Below are 19,533 nucleotides of genomic sequence, written 5' to 3' on the forward strand. Positions count from 1 at the left end.
GAAGGTACTTCCGCGTGGGTCTCTCTACGATCTCTTCGTTGTTGTCATTTTACGTGGCCCTTTTTGGCGGAGCGTTAAGCACACGGAAGTGCTTTGCATTCTAAGTCATATCCGGGAATCTAGATGGTGCGCGAGCGTTAGGCGAAACTTTCTTTGTCATTTTTCTCTCTCTCTCTCTCTCTCTTCCTTTTTTACGATGATCCTTCTTGTACTTTTTGACGACCATTTTTTTTACCGAATCGTTTTTAAAAGTTATAAATATTTCATCACCCTTTTCCTTTATACAATCATTGGAAGAATTCATTTTACTGGCTAATATTCTTCATTTCTTTTTGCTTTTTTCATTTACATTCATATAATACGACATGATTCATTCCATCCTTGCGGAGAGATTTATATTCATTTTAATCGAAAAAGAAAGAATTGATACGCTTTTTCTCTCTAATAGAAATTATGTAAATCCCAAGTTACTTGGAGGAAAATTTAAAAAGATTTTCTTTTAATCATTTCAACGCTAACTCGCTAGGGAAAGTTTGTTATTTGCAAATTGAAACTTTCTTTTTTTTTATTAAAAAATAGGTGACTTTTTTCATGAGATTAATTGGAATTGAATATTTAGTTTTTGCTTTCGAAAAATGAAGAAATTAATTAGTTTTTGTATGAATAAAAATATGTATTATTTTGGGAAATAATAATAAAAATTTTTCTTATTGAGAATAAAATGTTTCTTTTTGAAAATAAATTAATTTTTTTGCGAACTGAAAATTTCCTTTTTTTTCACAGGTCTATCGCTGGGAGGAGGTTTGATAGTTCTAGCATCTGCCTTATCGGACGCATCATTGGAATTGCCTAGGAAATACTCATTCTCAACAGGTAGGAGTCATTCGGATGATAATGGACTACCTCAGTATCACTACGGTTGGTGCCTTCAATTGTCCGGACTTGCCTTGATCTTGTCTGAGCTCGCTGCCCTCTTAACTGTCTCCGGTTACATGGCTCGATTTCCAACAGTCGAAGACATGGTAAATATTTCCTTCTTGTAGTCAATATCAAGTCAATATTGATCCAACATTTGGTGAATAATTGTATTGTCAATAATACTAATAATAATAATAATATTGATAATAATATTAATAATTATCAAATGATAACAATTTAACATTGTTTAAACAATTAATTGTTGTTACATATTAACTTTTTGCCCTTTGCACATAAAAAGATGCAGTTTTTTTTCTAATTTTGTAATTTTCGGACCTACTTATAATAATCGATAAATGTTAAATGTCAAATCGCTATTTTAGCAATTGCTTAAGCTTAAACAAATAATTGTTATTTATTAAATAGCGATTTGACATTTTATATTTACCGGTTATTATAATTGGGTCAAAAAATTGCAAAATAAGAAAAAAAACTGCATCTTTCTAGGTGCAATAGAAAGAAAATTAATAAATAACAACAATTATTTGTTTAAACAATTTCTAAAATAGCGGTTTGATATTTAACATTCATCGGTTTTTATAAGTAGGTTCGAAAATTGCAAAATTAGAAAAAAACTACATTTTTTTAGGGGCAATAGGAAAAAAGTTAATAAATAACATTTATTTGTTTAAACAATTGTTAAAATATCAATTTGACATTTAATATTTATCGGTTATGATAAGTAAGTAGTTCCTAAAATTTCAAAATTAGAAAAAAACTGCGTCTTTCTTGATGTAATAGGTAAAAAGTTAATAAATAACAACAATTGTTTATTTAAATAATTTTATGCAATAGTTGTAAGCAGTTTAACTAGATTTTTTATTTCAATTATTAATTTAATACCATGTAGTACTAAAAAAAGTTAATAGCTTTAAAGAAATTTGTTGATTTCTAGTTTGATTTGAAAATACTAAAAATAATCTATAATAAATTGTTTAAACAAATGAAAAATTTCTTGTAACATTAATAAATTAGATTACTAGGCAGCATAAAATAATAATAGTAAAAAATTTCCATGATTTCAAGTTTTTTTTTAATATTCAAATAGAAAATCATTGGAGGGTTAAAAATACCCTCGTTACGCTCGGTGTCACAAAGTTGAACCTTTAAGCTCGCCGGGTTAATAATATTTTAAACAATTTTTAGAAACAAATTATGATTTGAAAGATACAAATATTGTCTAAAAACATTTTTTTCATAATGCTCTTATTTTTATAGTTAAAATGAATGTTAAAGTATTAGAATTGTTTAACGTTATTGTTTAACGTTATTGTTTAACAATGTTATAAACAATTTTATAAGCAAATTAAGAATTCACAACAATTCAAGGTGAAAAAAATAGTTTATTATTCCATCGACTTTTTTCCGTCGTCTTAATGAATTTTTGAGGTAAAAATTATTGATCTCATTTATTTAATAGTTTTATAAACAATTTTTATATACAATTCTGATAAACAAATTCCGAATTAACAACAAATGAAAGTGAAAAGATATAGTTTTTTCTTCCACTATCCTCTTTTGTATATGGTTAATAAATCTTGAGGCTTAAATTTATTTCTTAATATTTTTCATCAAAGTTATAAACAGATATAAACAATTCTTGTAAACAAATTATTTATTATTAAGAACTAAAAGTGAAGTAATCGATTTTTTTTTCTTTTATAATTTTTTTCTGTAGGATGAATGAACCTTTATGCATACAATTTTTCGTAAATATTTCTCAACTAAGTTAAAAAACAATTTGTTGTTAAATAATTGCAATCAATAATATTTATCTCAAAGATTCATTAAGACAACAGTAAAAAAATGTCAGTAGAAGAATAAACTATTTTTTACAGCTTCAATTTTTGTTAATTCTTAGTTTGTTTATAAAATTGTTCATAGCATTGTTAAATAATAATGTTAAACAATTTTCAATTATTCATAGCAACTCTAAAAATAAGAGCGATGTGAAAAAAAATGTTTTTCGACAATATTTGTGCCTTTAAAATCATAATTTGTTTATAATGACTGTTTAAAATATTTTTGTTCAAACAATCATAACTTTTTATCTGAAATCAAAAGTTAATTTTTCTTGTAGATTCTGAAAACTATATGCAAATTTTTTTTAATCCACCGGATCCTAAAAATTAGAGAGCAAAAATTCAATGGGAAAAAATTTAAACTTCTTCGATGAAATGGGTTAAAAATAAGTTTTCTTATATTAGTTTTTAATATAAGATTCAAAACTAGTTTCTATACTCACAAAATTAGACCAATATTGTCGGTAAATGTTGATACAATATTCATGAAAATTTTGATCCAACATTGAAATTAGAGGCAATATCAGTTACTGGAAAATTTATCCTAATCTTGCTCGAATATTGATTCCACATTTAAATTCAAAAAGCTCAGTATTAATCTCTTCACTCACAATCTCGCTAATATTATGAATAAAATTTAATCTAACATTTAACCAAATCAAACTAATATTCACCAAGAAAAAGCAATTTTGGTAGAATTAAGTAATTTTCCTATTTACTGGATGTGGGTTGAAAAAGTCGAATTTCCAATTAAGCGAATTGATGTAATTAAATTATTCAACGACGAAGGATTATGTGGACCAATGAATTACAACTGAATTGAGTATTGTACCAAGATAAATAATCCTTTTAGTTTAGATAGTTTGCCTAACATTGTTATTCTTGTTCTATAGGTAAGAGTAATGGTTCCCGGTGCAGAAAGGAAGTTGAGGGAGCAACGTGGCCTCAGTTCAGAGTACCTCGTCAGAACCCATCAGAAATCACCCGGTCCACCACAGAGTCGAGGGTTTACTCAACCTGAGAAAGGTGAGGGTAAGCACGGAAACTCCTAGATTGATGACATACCACGTAGAGTGGTTTTACTTGGAATTTAGACTATTCATCACGTCCTCCTCATGTTCAGTGTACTGAATCATGCAAATTTACCAATCAAAAATAAAATTTCAAAATCAATATCTTACGCTACATTATCTCTTGTGAAATTAATTGTGTCTTACAACTAATTAATGCAGTACACAGAAAGCACACGTTTGCCATGTAATTTCTGCATATTTTCGGCTCAAGTTTACTGAAAGCTTCTTCCATTCCCATTAATGGTTAATACTAGAAATCAAAAAACTATTCTCAAAAATTATAATCAAATTCTTTAAAACGATTCAATTATTTTTAAAAAATATTCGAAATTCAATTATTTTCAATATCTAGTATTTTCATAACATTTCATAAAGGAATTCAATTATTTTTAAAAAATTGATAAAATTCATCCAAAATTCAATTATTTTCATAAACACTAAAATTTCCACAAGAATTCAATTAATTTAGAATAGCATTTTCAAAAAAATGTTGAAAAAATCAATTATTTAACAAAATTTTTATACAATTTTTCCCAATTATTCAATTACTTCCCCTAATAATAAAATTTTTCATAAAAATTCAATATATGAAAAAAAATTTTGATAAAATTCTAAACAAGAATTGAATTATTTTCATAAATAATAAAACTTATGGAAGAATTTCAATATTATTTTTAATACTATTTTAAATTAATTAATCGAAAAATTCAATTATTTTCACAAATAAAGTTTACCACAAGAATTCAATTATTAAAAATAAACATAATATTTATTATATTTCGAAAAAATTAATTATTTAAAACAATGTTTAGAAAATTCTTATGGAAAATTCAACTATTTTCAAAAATAACAAAATTTGTTAAAATAAATTCAAATCTTTTTATACATTTTAACAAAATTTTTCGCTATAATTCAATTATTTTCATAAATAATAAAATTCTTCTCAGGAATTTAATTTTTTTTGGAAATTTTAATAAAATTCTTAGCAACTATTCTATTATTTTCATAAATAATCAAATTTATCGCATGGTTTCAATTATTTGTAATAGAATTTTACAGTAATTGTTGAAAAATTCCATTCCAAAAATAATTTTTTTTAAATTGTTTGGCAGAATACAATTTACAAAAATATTAGAATTTTTTCAAAGGAATTAAATTATTTTCAAATATTTTTATAAAATTGTTTGAAAGAAATCAATTATTATAAATAGGTACAATTTTAATTACATTCTTTTTCAATAATTTAATTATTCTTTTAGATTTTAATTAAAATTCTTCCCAAGAATTCAATTATTTACATAAATATTTTTTCGAAAGAATTCAATTATGTCAATAAATAACAAAATTATTCCCGAAAATTCAATTATTTTGAGACATTTTAATAAAATTCTTTACAAATTTCAATTATTTTTATAAATAACAATATTCATCTCAAGAATTCAATTATTATTAAAAGTAATAAATTTCTTCTTGGAAATTCAATTATTTTAAAAGATTCTAATAAAATCGTTCACAAAGATTTAATTATTGGCAAAAATATTAATTGAATTCTTTGTAAAATTTAATTATTTTTAAAAACATTTAGCAATTCAATGATGTTTAAAATCTACTATTTTCATAAAATTTCCAAACAGAATTCAATTATCTAAAAATTTTTTGCAAAATTCTTCTTAAGAATTTAATTCTTTTCATGAATAATAAAAATTTCTCAGGAATTCAATTATTTAAATTAGAATTTGCATTAAAATAATAAATAAGTCTAAAAAAATCAATTATTTAAAATTTTGTATAAAATTCTTGGCAAGAATTTAATTATTTTTAGAAATATTTAAATTCTTTCGTGAATAATAAAATTCGTTGCAGGAATTCAATTTATTAACAGGATAAGAAAGAAGTCAATATTTTTTATGTTAATTAGGAAAAAAGTCAGGAAAATAAAATATAGAATGGAATTTTTGTTAGTTTTGTGAAGTGTCTAAAACGAATTTTTTCGGTCTTCAAGTTCAATTTTTTGATAGCAACTTTTTTACTACTTTTTTCAGTTTGAAAGCTACTTTTTGCTACTTTTTTAATATTAATTATCGGGTGCGAAGTCTGAAACTTGCAACCAGGTTTCTGAAATCATTTTTAATGTTCCACAAGTAATTTATAAGACTTTAAAAGTTACTTCCACATTTAAAAAAAATTTCCAATATAAGACTTTCTTTACAATTTATGTTTTTTAAAACACTAATAATTTCGTAATTTCTAATCGAATTAGGTTCAAAAAGAAGTCAATCGAAGCGTTTTTTAATGCTTTGCAAATTATTGTTTATGCGACTTTTAAACTTACTCCTACATTTATTAACAAAATTTTTAAAAAAGTCTTATTTTCTAAAATTTTAGATTTTTAAAGTTTAATTTTTTTTTAATTTCTGAGGTCAAATAAAATAAAGACATGTCAAAAAATCGAATTTGAAAAATTTTGGTATTACAATATTTCCTCATGAGGAAGCAAAAAGAAAGATCATTTAACGAGGTGCATGAGAAGACTTCAATTTTTATTTTCCGAATCTTTATTTTACCGAAATTCTTTGTAATGAATGATCAATTGACAAAATGTTTATCACTGCGAAAAAATATTTTTTATAATCTTCAAATCACCGAATAATCATTTCTAAAAATTCTTATTTTTTATATTTATTATTTACATTAATATTTTTATTTTCCAATTCTCAACATTGATAAAAATTATTTTATAGATTTGTTAACAATTATAATAATTATCTTCTTGAATTATTAATTATTATTTTAAATTTTAGAAAAATCTTCTTGTCTTTTTTCTTAAATTTTTAACGACTACCAAAATTTTTTAAAAGTTGACTCACTGATTTTGAGAAACATTGAATCTAAATTTAATATCAGATTTTAAAATTCAAAATGGAGGCTCTAACATAGTGATCAAACAATTTTAAAAATTTTCCTAGATTCTAAAATTTTAAATTAGCAACACAAAAAATTTAAGAATTTCTGGTGAATTCCACGTCAACTCAACACATATATTTTTATGACCCTCCAAATGTTTCTTGGAAAAAATAAAAAAATGTCGGAAATACAAGATTTTGAATTTTTTGGTTCTATTTTTAAAAAATCTGTAACTTCTGTTCTAATCCAATTAAAATTTTCAATATCGGAAATTGTGTAGAAAATGTTATATTTTATAATAAATTTTATTAGAATTAAGAAAAAAAATTTTTGCATTATTTTTTACGTATTTGAAAAATAAAAATCGCAATTACGAAAATATTGTGTTTTCAAATTTTTTTATTTTTATAACAAAAAAAAACCCAGAATTAGATTTTTGGAACAGAGGTTACAGAATTTTTAAAAAAATAGTACCAAAAAATTCAGAGACTTGTATCTCCGACATTTTTTATTTTTTTGTTCAAAAAACAATTGGAGATGTTTTTTTCATCACCTAAGGATTGTGTAAACAGAGCATTAATTAAATTCTATTAGGTCATGAAAATATTAGTAATGAGTTGACGTGAAATTCACTATCTACTGATAATTTCAAATTAGATTTGGCACGATTTTTTTTTTTTGTTAAATATAAGAAATTATAAATCGTAATTACTACAATTTACAAATCGTGTTTATTATAATTTTTAAATCATAATTTCTATAATTTATAATTAATTTATTATTAATTGTATACTTCTCAGCAATAACTTTATTACGAATATTTATTAATTATACAAATTTTTCCCTTGCAATAAATTAATTAAAAATATATTCCTCAATTTAATAGCATCTATAAATAACAATAATACTGCTGCCTGTAATATCGAAGCGTAAATTGCTTCACCAATCTGCATACTAAAATAGATTATTAAATTATTAACTCCTAACTGTGAATAATAAACCAAATGATATACTTTTTAACAGTAGCTTCTCCTTAATAAACAGTGTTAATTTCAAATTCTATAAAAAACAAAGATAATAGAAATGAAAAAAAAGTAGATATGATGAGACGATTAAAATATTTTTTTGTATTTTTGAACAGTTACACAAAAAGTGGCGGAGGAAGGAACTTCTTTATTGTGTAAATCAGCGCCCGATATATGTTCCTCGAATCCACAGTCGATAAGTTATGTGGATAAAGCAGAAATACCGCACATGTTGCCTACTTATCCGGAGGGTAAAATTCCCGATCCACGTTTCACTTTTGTTGATAAGGCAGATCAGAGTGTTGTTGATTCACGATTAAGTGGATTTGCTGATAAGGAGGGTCTCATGGATTCACGCATTCTTTCCGAATCGAGACAGAATATTATAACATTCAGTGAGAGTAAGGAGCATCCCAGTGGACAGGAGCCGAGATATGGAGAATTTGCCTGTAGAGTTGAACAGGCGACGACAATAGATCCTAGAGTAACATTTAGCGATAAGGACAGTTATCAAATTTATACCGACAATGCAGAATCCCTACTCGACACATCGTTTGGTTATGACACCAGGTATGGCAGAATTCTCTTACCATAAAATGATAAGAAGAAAAATTGCATAATTTATTTTTACTCTTTTCTTTATAATTCTATAAAAAATTATTATTTTACAAAAAAATAATTCTGTAAAGAAAAATGTCCCAAAAGAATAATTCGAAATATTTTTTACCATTTTTCTTCCACTAAGAATACTTTTATTTTTTAATCTAAAGTTTATTAATAGGTTCTTTCAAAAAACTTTCACAGTTTTCCTAATGATATCAAATTCAAACGAAAAATATAATATAATTATTATAATTCTTTGCAAGAATTCAATTATTTTTAATTTTTATAAATAATAACATTCTTCTGAAGAATTCAATTATTTTTGTGAAAAGTAAAATTTTTCGACAAAATTCAATTATTTTCATCATAATAAAATTTTACTAAAGAATTCAATTATTTTAAAAAATTTTAATAAATCCTTAGAAACAATTCAATTATTCTTTTAAAAAGTAAAATCTTTGCAAAAATTCAATTATTTTCAATAAAATTTCACGAAAGAATTAAATTTTTTTTAATTCGTTACAAAATTTTTCACAAGAATTCAATTATTTTTAAATAGTTTAAGAAAATTCATCATGGAAATTCAATAACTTTTAATACAATTTTAATAATTTTTTTCGAAAAAATTCAATTTTTTTTTTAAATTTTAATAAATTTTTCGAAACAATTCAATTTTTGGAAAATTTTTAATAAAATCTTTGCAAAAATTCAAAACGAATTTGACGAATTTTTTAACAAAAAACGAATCAAAACGTTGATTTGCAACACTTTTGATTCGTTTTTTGTCTCAATTTGATATCCTTAGAAAAACTTTGTTTTTTGTTTTTAGTTACATACTAATTTAATATTAGAAAAATCCTAACAAATTATATTAATTATTAGACTAATTATGTTAATTATATTTAAAAATATTATTGTATAATTACAATTACATCATACTTAAATATTTATAATTAGAATTCCATTAATTATACTGATAATTATTAGAATAATCTATATTAATAATAATCGTTGTATTCTGGAAAACCTGTTTGCAGTTTAAAGTTAGTTGTTGTTTGATTTTTTGTTTCCCAACATTTTTCATAATTTTTATTTTCAAATATTTTCAACAATTGAATTCAACAATTGAATTCAATAATTGAATTCTTGTGAAGAATTTTATTACAATTTTTGAAAATTCTAATTAAATTCTTCTGAAGAATTTTATCTTTAATAATATTAATTGAAAATTTTTAAAGAAATTGAATTTTATGGAAAATTTATTTCAAGCTTTTAAAATAATCGTTTGTCTCAATAATTTAAACTAAACATTTAATTATATTGAATTTCATTAAAATTTTTAGAAAATAATTAAATTCTACTCCGAATTTTATTACAATTTTCTAAAATAATTAAATTCTTCTCAGAATTTTATTACAATTTCCTAAAATAATTAAATTCTTCTCAGAATTCTAATACAATTTTCTAAAATAATTTAATTCATTAAAGAAATTTTATTAACATATAGACAATAATTGAATATTTGCAAAGATTTTATTAAAAATTTTCAAAAAATTGAATTGTTTCGAATGATTTATTAAAATTTTAAAAAAAGATTAAATTTTTTCGAAAAATATTATTAAAATATTCTATTAAAAATTATTTAATTCCCATGATGAATTTCGTTATTTATAAAAAATAGTTCAATTCTTGCGAAGAATTTTCTTAAATTATTTAAAAATAATTGAATGCTTTTGAAAAATTTTATAACGAATTAAAAAAAATTTAATTTTTTCGTGAAATTTTATTGAAAATAATTGAATTTTTTGCAAAGATTTTACTATTTAAAAACATAATTGAATTGTTTCGAAGGATTTATTAAAATTTTAAAAAATAATTAATTTGTTATGAAGAATTTTATTATGTTGAAAATAATTGAATTTTGGCAAAAATATTTACTTTTCACAAAAATAATTAAACTCTGCAGAAGAATCTTATTATTCATAAAAATTAAAAATAATTGAATTCTTTCGAAGAACATTATTAAAAAATTTGAGAATAAGTGAATTCTTGCGAAGAATTTTATTACAATTTTCTAAAATAATTTAATTCATTAAAGAAATTGTATTAACATATATAGAGAATAATTTAATTTTTGCAAAGATTTTATTAAAAATTTTCAAAAAATTGAATTGTTTCGAATAATTTATTAAAATTTTAGAAAAAGATTGAATTTTTTCGAAAAATATTATTGAAATTCTATTAAAAATTATTGAATTCCCATGATGAATTTCGTTATTTATAAAAAAATGATTGACTTCTTGCACAGAATTTTCTTAAATTATTTAAAAATAATTGAATTTTTTTTAAAAAATGTTATATAACGAATTAAAAAAAATTGAATTCTTTCGTGAAATTTTTTTGAATTTTTGCTAAGATTTTTACTATTGAAAAACATAATTAAATTGTTTCGAAGGATTTATTAAAAATTTTTTAAAAATAATTGAATTCTTTAGTAAAATTTTGTTAAAATTTTGTTGAAAATAATTGAATTTTGGCAAAAAAATTTACTTTTTACAAAAATAACTGAATTCTTTAGAAGAATGTTATTATATTTATAAAAATAATTGAATTCTTGCGAAGAATTATATTAATAATTTGAAAAATATAAATAATAATAAAAATTAAATACATGTACTTAAATAGTGGAATTAAAAATTTTTATTATGAATTTTTAAAAAAATTTATAATTGAAATTAAAAAATTTTATAATTTGCATAATAATAATAAATGGAATATCACTTTTCGCGCGCGTAACATTTGCTAGTACTAGTAATAATTATACTAATAAATTTTTTACAAAATACTAGTAAAGTTGCAAAAAAGTATTACTAGAATTCCAGTAAAATACTAGTTAAGTATATTAGTGATATATTAGTAAAATAATAATAATAACAAAATAATAGTCAAATCCTAGTAAAATATTAATAATAATTGTAAAGAACTACTAAAATTCTAGTAAATTTCTAATGAAATACTAGGAAAATACTAATTATCCTATTTAACTTAATTAATAAAATTAATTAATGAAAATTATCTGTTAATCGATATAAACTATGTAGAGGAAAATTAATTATCCCTCTTTAAAATTCGGATGTATATTTGTAATAAAAAAAAATTTTGAAATTATTTCAATAAAAATTTGTTCTGCAATTTAATACATCTGAATGATCGTGATGAATATTTAAAAGAAAAAATTGTTCTGATTCGTTTAAGAGTTTGCATTTATATAATCTTGTAGATTAGCACCTGATTGAAGATACGAATCTCTTTATCCTCAAGCCGGTCTCTCTTCAATATAATTATTATACGCTGTGTGTACAACTTCAAGAAAAGTTAAATTATCAATATTATAAATTGCCCGACGGTTTCAAACATATATATATATATATGTATATATACAGATGCGGGTCCAATTGACCCGTAATTATTACATTATTGTGTCAAATCTTGATTGTTAATTTAATGATCAGATAAAGCAATAGCAATTATTTATTTAAAAAAAACACAAAGTCTTCTGTCTTATAGTTTTGCAATAAATCTTTCCCCTCCTGCTTTTCATTTTAGTCACTTTTATGTCTCTTTTATTTATATGAGGGTATACACATCTTTTATATTTATACTATATGTATATCTGATCATCATACTAACTGCTTCTTTATGCTGTATACAAAAAATTTCCCCAGGCATAATAAAATTCTCCAACCCTTACCAATATTTTTACGTCATAGAAAATAGTACCGCTATTTTTACTGAAAAGGTTTAAAAACTTTTGTTGAAATAAATTTAAATAAATAAAAATTAGTAAGTTACTTTTTTCGTAAATTAATTAATTAATTTTATAATAATAATTAACTATATTAATCTTCTTATTCTTTCATTCATTCTGTACGCAGTTTTTTTCTTTCAAAAATATTGTTTCACAAATCGAAAATATGCAGGTATTTTTTCATGATTTATAATAAAATAATATTTCAAATCAGAAAATTTTTAAAAAATTATGATTAACAAATAAAAATATACCCATTTTGTTTGTTATGTCCTTTTTCTATAACAAATTTCGTTTGATTGATCTTAATTATTATGCAAATTATTGTCCTTTTTATTTATAAAAAATAGTAGAAAATTGTTAATTGTTAAAAAAATTTTATTAAAAAATAGGAAATATACCCATTTAATGCATAATTTTTATTTCTCAATAACAATATTGTTTACAAACTCATTTTTTTCTTTTGTTAAGAAAAACATTAGATATTTCCGTTTCTTAATTTTTTTGTAGAAAATTCTCAATTTTCATAAGGAAATAATTTGAATCAATTCTATTTCTTAATTTCAATTGTTTTAATAAAATTCAAAGTTTTTTAAAAATAAACGAAAAAAATATTTATAAATTAAATTTCTAATTAGATTGAATTTTATATTTATATTTGTCATTTTTTCAATTAAATAGAAAATTAATCCAAAAAATTTTTTAATTTTTAGAAAATAAAGGAAAAAATTTTATTAAAAAAAAATTTTCTGTTAAATTTATTTACAAATATATTTCAATTGTAAAATTATTCGAAAACAATAATTCTTTTTTTTAAATATTTTAAATATTTAATTATTATTATTTTTCCATAAGAATTAAGATTTTCAAAAATTTCAAATTTAAACTTTTTGAAAATAATTAACTTTAAAAATATTGTTATAAAACATAAAGATAACGATTTCTTAATTTCAATTGTTTTAATAAAATTCACAGTTTTTTAAAAATAAAGGAAAAAATGTTTTGTAAATTATATTTCTAATTAGATTGAATTTTATATTTATATTTGTCAATTTATATTTGTCATTTTTTCAATTAAATTGAAAATGAATCCGAAAATTTTTGAATTTTTAGAAAATAAAGAAAAAAATTTTCTGTTAAATTTATTTACAAATAATTAACTTTGAAAATATTGTTATAAAACATAAAGATAGAGTCTTCGACTCAGAGTGATCGATTTATTTATGTTTTATAATAATTAAAGAGAACCGAGTGTCAAAATCATTATTTTATATTAGAAGAATATTGTTAGTGTTACTGTTACTTCTTAAAAATTATTTTCATATTCTATTATTATCTAAAATTTAAACTTAAATTCATTTTCAAATCAATTTTTATTAGAAAATTCTACGAGAATTTTAATTATCTAAATACAAAAGTAAATTTTATTTATTGAATAATTGAATGTTTCTTAAAATTTAATTCTTATGAAGAATTGTATTAACAAATTCTTAAATAATTGAATTCTTTTGACGAATTTTAATAAATTTTTTTAGAATATAGTTACATTCTTCAAGGAATTCAATTAAAATTGTATTAAATATAATTGAAATTCTGCGATGAGTCTTATGATTTATGAAAATAATTGAATTATTGAGAAGAAACTTATAAAAATTTTGTAAATATTTGAATTCCTGTGAAATTTTTATTATTTATGAAAATAATTAAATGTTTGCGTACAATTTTATTAAAATTTTTTTTAAATAATTGAATTCTTTTTGGAAAATTTTATTGAAATAGTAGATATTGAAAATCATTGAAATGAGTAAAATTTTTGTAAATAATTGAAATGACAAAAATTTTATTAAAATTTATGAAAATAATTGAATTTTTGAAGAATTTTTTTATTTATAAAAATAATAATTGGGATTTTGTCGAGATTTTTTTGTAAATTTTGAACATTTATTAAATTTTGAGATAAGAATTTTATTACTTTTGAAAATAATTGAATTTCTGCGATCATTTGTAACATCTTCAAAATTCAATTTTTTTTTAGTGTTTCCAACTAAAATTCTTCTGTAATTCCATTATTTTTAATAATTAATTAAATATATATTAACAAATTAAACTAATTTTAGAAAATTTTGAATTATTAAAATTTTTCAAAAATCTAAGTTCATTAAAATTTCTAATTAAATTCATTCAATGTTTACATTTTATAAAATTTATAATTGAAACCGATTGAAGTTCATTTATTTATGAAAATTGTAAACGCAACTCTTTAAAAATTCAATTAATTTTAAAATGTTTAAGTAAAATTATTCATTAAATAATTTATTTATTTTATGATATATAGTTGTTCATGATTTAAGTTATTTAAAAAGAAATTTTTGCCAGAAATTGTAAAAATTGAATGTTTTGTATTAGAATTCATGGTAATTTTATAGTTTATGAGTAAAACAAAAAAAGACACAAAAATTCAGAATTTTCTTTTATGAATTCTAAAAATTTAATTTTTTTCAGTACTTTTAATAAAAACTCCTGACTTTTCCCTCAATTCTCCTATGTCAGAATATATGATTATTATATAGTGATAATAATAATAATTATAAAAATTTGACTTACAGATACAACAGCCTCGCTGGCCAAACAGTGCCCATAACATTGAAGCATCCAGCGCCCTCAGTTTCTGCAATACAACCACAATACATCTATCAAAATTTTGGTACAATTCATTCAGGAATGTTGAGAGTATCAGAACCGGGAACAAGTTCCAGTTCAAATTCAAGTTTACGTAGTATGACACTGCAAAATCCAAAAAGAAAATCGCAAATTGCACAAAATACATTTAGCACAATGGAATGTGAAAAGAGAAAAAGAGGTCCGGGAATTGGTTTTTATAGTGGAAGTGCTGTATGACCACCACCTCCTCCTCCAACTCCAAGGTAACTCCAGGAAGATGAGTCTTCACTCTAGTTGACATTAATATAAATGAAAGAAAAAACTAGATTTTTGGAAGTTGAGGAGGACATTTTTTCATTTACAGTTCAATGTAACTTGTCAAATTTCAAAAAAGTGATTCAAGAGCATGATCAAAATGAAAAAAAAATTTTGATAAAAATGACTATTTGTGAAGAGACGATTTTTTTTTAAATATTTACATTTGTTCTGTAATATATAAAAAGAAGAAATAAATCGTGAAAATTCGTGATTAAGAAAAAGTGGTTGTATATGTAAATATTAACTCACAGGAAATGACAGATTATATATAAATATATATATATATAGAAAAAAATCAAAATGAAAATAATTGTCTCTCTCGTCCGAGAAAGCTTTGCCTGTTTTAATACTCAATTGTTGTTTATAAAAATAAGGTACAATCGAAAAAATGAATCAGTGAAAATTTTCACACTAATTTCCAAATCAGTGGCTCAACTTTTTACGATTTAGAATTAAATTACAATACTCAGTTACATTAAATTTGAATTTTTGAATATTTTAATAATTTCAATCCAGAGATTTAATTTTCTTTTTTATCTTTTTTTTCATAAATAAATTTTTACTAGTTCATCAAGAAAATTCTATTAAAAAATCAATAAAAAATGTATTAAAAATAAAAAATTAAATGAAAATTATTTTAAATGTACATACTAAATAAATCTAAATTTTAAACGATTTTAAAGATTACTATTTAAAACAAATGTAAAAAAAATTATTCAAAGAATAATATTCTTTGAAATAAAAATTAATCAAAACTTTTTTAGGAATCAAAGTTGCAATAAAATCAATAATTTAGTAAAAATTATTTTTCAAAATAAATAAAATATATTCTTTTATATTGTTTCAAATAAAAACGAATTAAAAAATTTGTAAAAAATGGAAATCAAAAAGTTTCCAAAAATTTCAAAAATTCATCATTGAAATTCCATTTATTATCAGTAAAAAATATTTATTAGAAAGATTACTTAACTTTTATTTATCTTTACTATTCTTTTTTCTGTTTAGAAAATATTGTTCTTCTAAACAATTACAAGAAATTCTTTGATGTTCTTTGAAATAAAAACTAATCAAAAAATATACGAAAATCAAAGAAATTCGACTTGTAACAGTAAAATTTTCCATTAAAAAGTTTTCTTTTAAATAAAAACCAACCAAACAATTTGATTCAAATCAAAATAAGAAAATCAAAAATTTTCCCAAATTCATCAGTGAAATTCCACGGATTATCAGTAAAACATTTTTTCTTAAAAAGTTTATAAAATTGCTATTTTTATTTTATTTTTTTATTCTTGCGTTTTTTGTCTGCTAAAAATTATTATTTAAAATAATTAATAGAAATTACGTACTGATTGAGAATTACTGCGTTTTCACTGATTTGTATTGTAAGAGTGCCAAAGTTTGAATGTGATTTGAATTGTTGAATGAATTTGTATAAAAAAAAATTGCCATGTAAAACAATCAGAATCACTTTGAAGCGGCAGAATAACATTCAATCACCGTCATTGAATTTTTATAAATAATTTTAAAAGACTGAAAAAATGTGTATAAATGTTGAAAAAAACAATTTTCTTCTAGCTTAATAAACATTTTTAATTCAACAACTTTCCAGTCCTAACAATTTATTTTAAAGTTAAAAAAAAAACTTTTTCCAAAAAGAAATATTTTTTATATATATTTTGTTTCAAAAAAGAAACATTCTTTATAAATATTTTTATTTAAAAAAGAGATATTTTTAACTTATACTTTTTTCAAATAAAAATAGTTCTTACCTACTTTTTCTAAATAGGTAATAATATTTAGCAATATTTTTCACATACATTTTTTTCTCAGTAGAAATATTTTTTAAATATATTTTTTCAAAAAAAGAAAATATTTTGCAAATTTTTTTGTTCAAAACTTAAGAAAAAATATTCTTTTGTTTATCTTCTCTCTTAAAGAAAAAATAAATGTTATTAATCTGCCCCTTTAAAGTAGGAGATTCACTGTTAAAAAAATAACCTAAAACTAAAAATAAATTTATCACTTGTATAGTTAATCAAAGGAAGTTTAAATAACATTAAATGATAGATGTAGTTTTTTGTCATGAATCAAAAAAAAAAAAAAAGGAAAGAAAAAAAATATAATTTAGCGAGTCGTCAATAATAACAATAAAATTAATTGAGATGCTGTTTCTCTCTCTATCTAACTCTAACTCTATCTCTCTCACTCTCTTTCTCTTTCTGTCTATATGTGTCGAGAAAAAGAATTATACGACTCTTGTACAAAGTTCTTCGATCTGTATCTTTAATACTTCGCCAATCCTGGACATATCAAATTGAATAAAAAAGAAAGAAACATGAAAGTCTATAATAGCGTTTACAGAAGTTACTCTATTAATGACCAAACCCTTTTTCCGCAAAATATTTCTATTTTGTTCATTTACTATAGAATTTTTAATAAACTGTACTTTGAATTGTCAGTTAGGAATATTTTTTTAACAATTTCATAATTTTCATGGTTGAACTTAATTTTAGGACACTAATATTTCAATTGTTTTTAAAAAAAATTTCTAAGTAGAAAACTTGGTTTTAGTCAGACAAGATTGATTATTAAAATTTTAATTAATTTCATTTAATGTTTTTTAAAAATACTGCATTAAATTGTCACAGTAAAATAATTTTTATACAATTTCACAATTTATGAAATTGAAATTAAATTGAAATGAAATTGAAACAAAATTTTGGGACATCTAAAAATTTAAAAAATGTTTTAAGTAGAAAAAACTGTTTTAGTCAGACAATAATGATTATTAAAAATTTATTTAATTCTATTGAAATTAAACGATTGATTACAATCTGACTTTACACAATAGACAGTTAATTATTTTCTGAGACATTTAAATTAAACAGTTGTTGTTTTAGTTCTGCATGCGTTTAAGTAGATAAATCTGTTACAGTCAGACAATATTTATTCACCATAATATAGCTACCAGTTTAATTGAAAACTTTGCGATAAACATGCTTTCGGAAAACTTTCGTACTTTATATAACTAAAGGAAAAATTAATAACTGACTTTTAAGTAGAAAAAGTTTACAGTCAGACAAATGTACATATTTTTACTATATTCGTATTATAAAGAAAAAAATGTCGTTTTAAACTTAAAAATAATTTTTAGTATTAATTTGGGTGTAAATAAACATGCACTACTTTGGATTTAATTTAAAACATTATTAAGTAGAAAAAACTATTTTAGTCAGACAAACATATTTACTTTTTACTATTTTTATTGAAGAAAAAAGTTTATCTTCACAACTTTTACTTTTTTTTCGCTATTAATTTGCGAGTAATTTAACACTCATTACTTTACAATTAATCTCAAATATTTTCAAGTAGAAAATACTTTCACAGTCAGACAAATGTACGTATTTTATTAACTGATTGAAAGAAATGAATTTTGTACTAAACTTTAATTTTAATACATTTTTTTGTATTAATCCTGCGGCTAATTAAACATTCACTATTTTTTAACTAATCCTAAAGAGTTTTTTTAAGTAGAAAAACATAATTAGAGAATATTTTTCGTTATTAATGTTTTGTACTATTAATTTTAGTACCAAAATGTCCGAAAATATGAAATAAAATAAATAAGTGAAATAAATAAAATATATTTTTACAATATAGGTACAAAAAATTGATCTAAGCAGTAAAAACCGATACAGTCAGACAAATCAGACTGATTACTATTTTAGTAACTAATTCAAGTTAAGTGTTACTTTCGGTAACTTCTATAAATATTTCATTTTCTATTTTCTACTATTCGATGTTGGAACATTTTCACTTTTTCCACTTTAGCAACTTTAGTAACTTTAGTAACTTTAGTAACTTTTTTAAGCTGTAGAATAAAATTGTACTAGTCAGACTAGATTCGTCATTCATATTTCTATCAGTTTTAACCTAAATTATAACTACTTTAATGTATTTATTTATTCTCTAATTATACAGTTCCTATAATATCAACAAATATGTGTTTAAGTAGAAAAAACTTTCACAGTCAGACAAAACATATTTTTGAAATTTCTACTATTTTCTATAAAAATTTATTAAATTTGATATAATGAGTATTTTATTTAAAACAATTATATATTGATTTACTATTTCCTTAAAATTCATGACTCTTTTAGTAGTAAGGACGGTCACAGACAGATGTTATTTTCTCAGAAAATATGTATAAAAAGTTTATTTTAATAGAAAATCTATTTCGAAAATGTTTTCTATTTTAAATTATTTTAAACTAAAATGTTGTTTTTATTGATTTTATTTAATTTTTTTAGGTAGAAAAAACTGCAATAATTTGGCAAAATAAAAGAAAATTTCTGTATTAA

General features: G+C 21.6%; 2 protein-coding genes across 5 annotated transcripts in view; one reads left to right on the forward strand and one right to left on the reverse strand.

Moving 5' to 3' along the window:
- The window catches only part of LOC122499061, a 365,723-nt gene extending 350,048 nt beyond the window's left edge, over nt 1-15,675 (forward strand). For both annotated transcript variants that reach the window (XM_043607128.1, XM_043607129.1), the window contains exons 5-8: nt 784-1,022; nt 3,674-3,806; nt 7,899-8,352; nt 14,800-15,675. In XM_043607128.1, coding sequence (XP_043463063.1) covers nt 784-1,022; nt 3,674-3,806; nt 7,899-8,352; nt 14,800-15,091 — 1,118 coding nt within the window. In that variant the 3' untranslated portion in view covers nt 15,092-15,675. The remainder of the gene's footprint in view (nt 1-783; nt 1,023-3,673; nt 3,807-7,898; nt 8,353-14,799) is intronic.
- LOC122499063 overlaps nt 1-19,533 on the reverse strand; it is a 693,598-nt gene that overhangs the window by 394,310 nt on the left and 279,755 nt on the right. For all 3 annotated transcript variants that reach the window (XR_006301298.1, XR_006301297.1, XR_006301296.1), the window contains exon 5: nt 14,798-14,861. The gene's annotated coding sequence lies outside the window, so the exon portion shown is untranslated. The remainder of the gene's footprint in view (nt 1-14,797; nt 14,862-19,533) is intronic.

The sequence above is a fragment of the Leptopilina heterotoma genome, unplaced genomic scaffold (assembly GCF_015476425.1).
Source record: "Leptopilina heterotoma isolate Lh14 unplaced genomic scaffold, ASM1547642v1 Lhet_164, whole genome shotgun sequence".
In the NCBI taxonomy this organism is placed as follows: domain Eukaryota; kingdom Metazoa; phylum Arthropoda; class Insecta; order Hymenoptera; family Figitidae; genus Leptopilina; species Leptopilina heterotoma.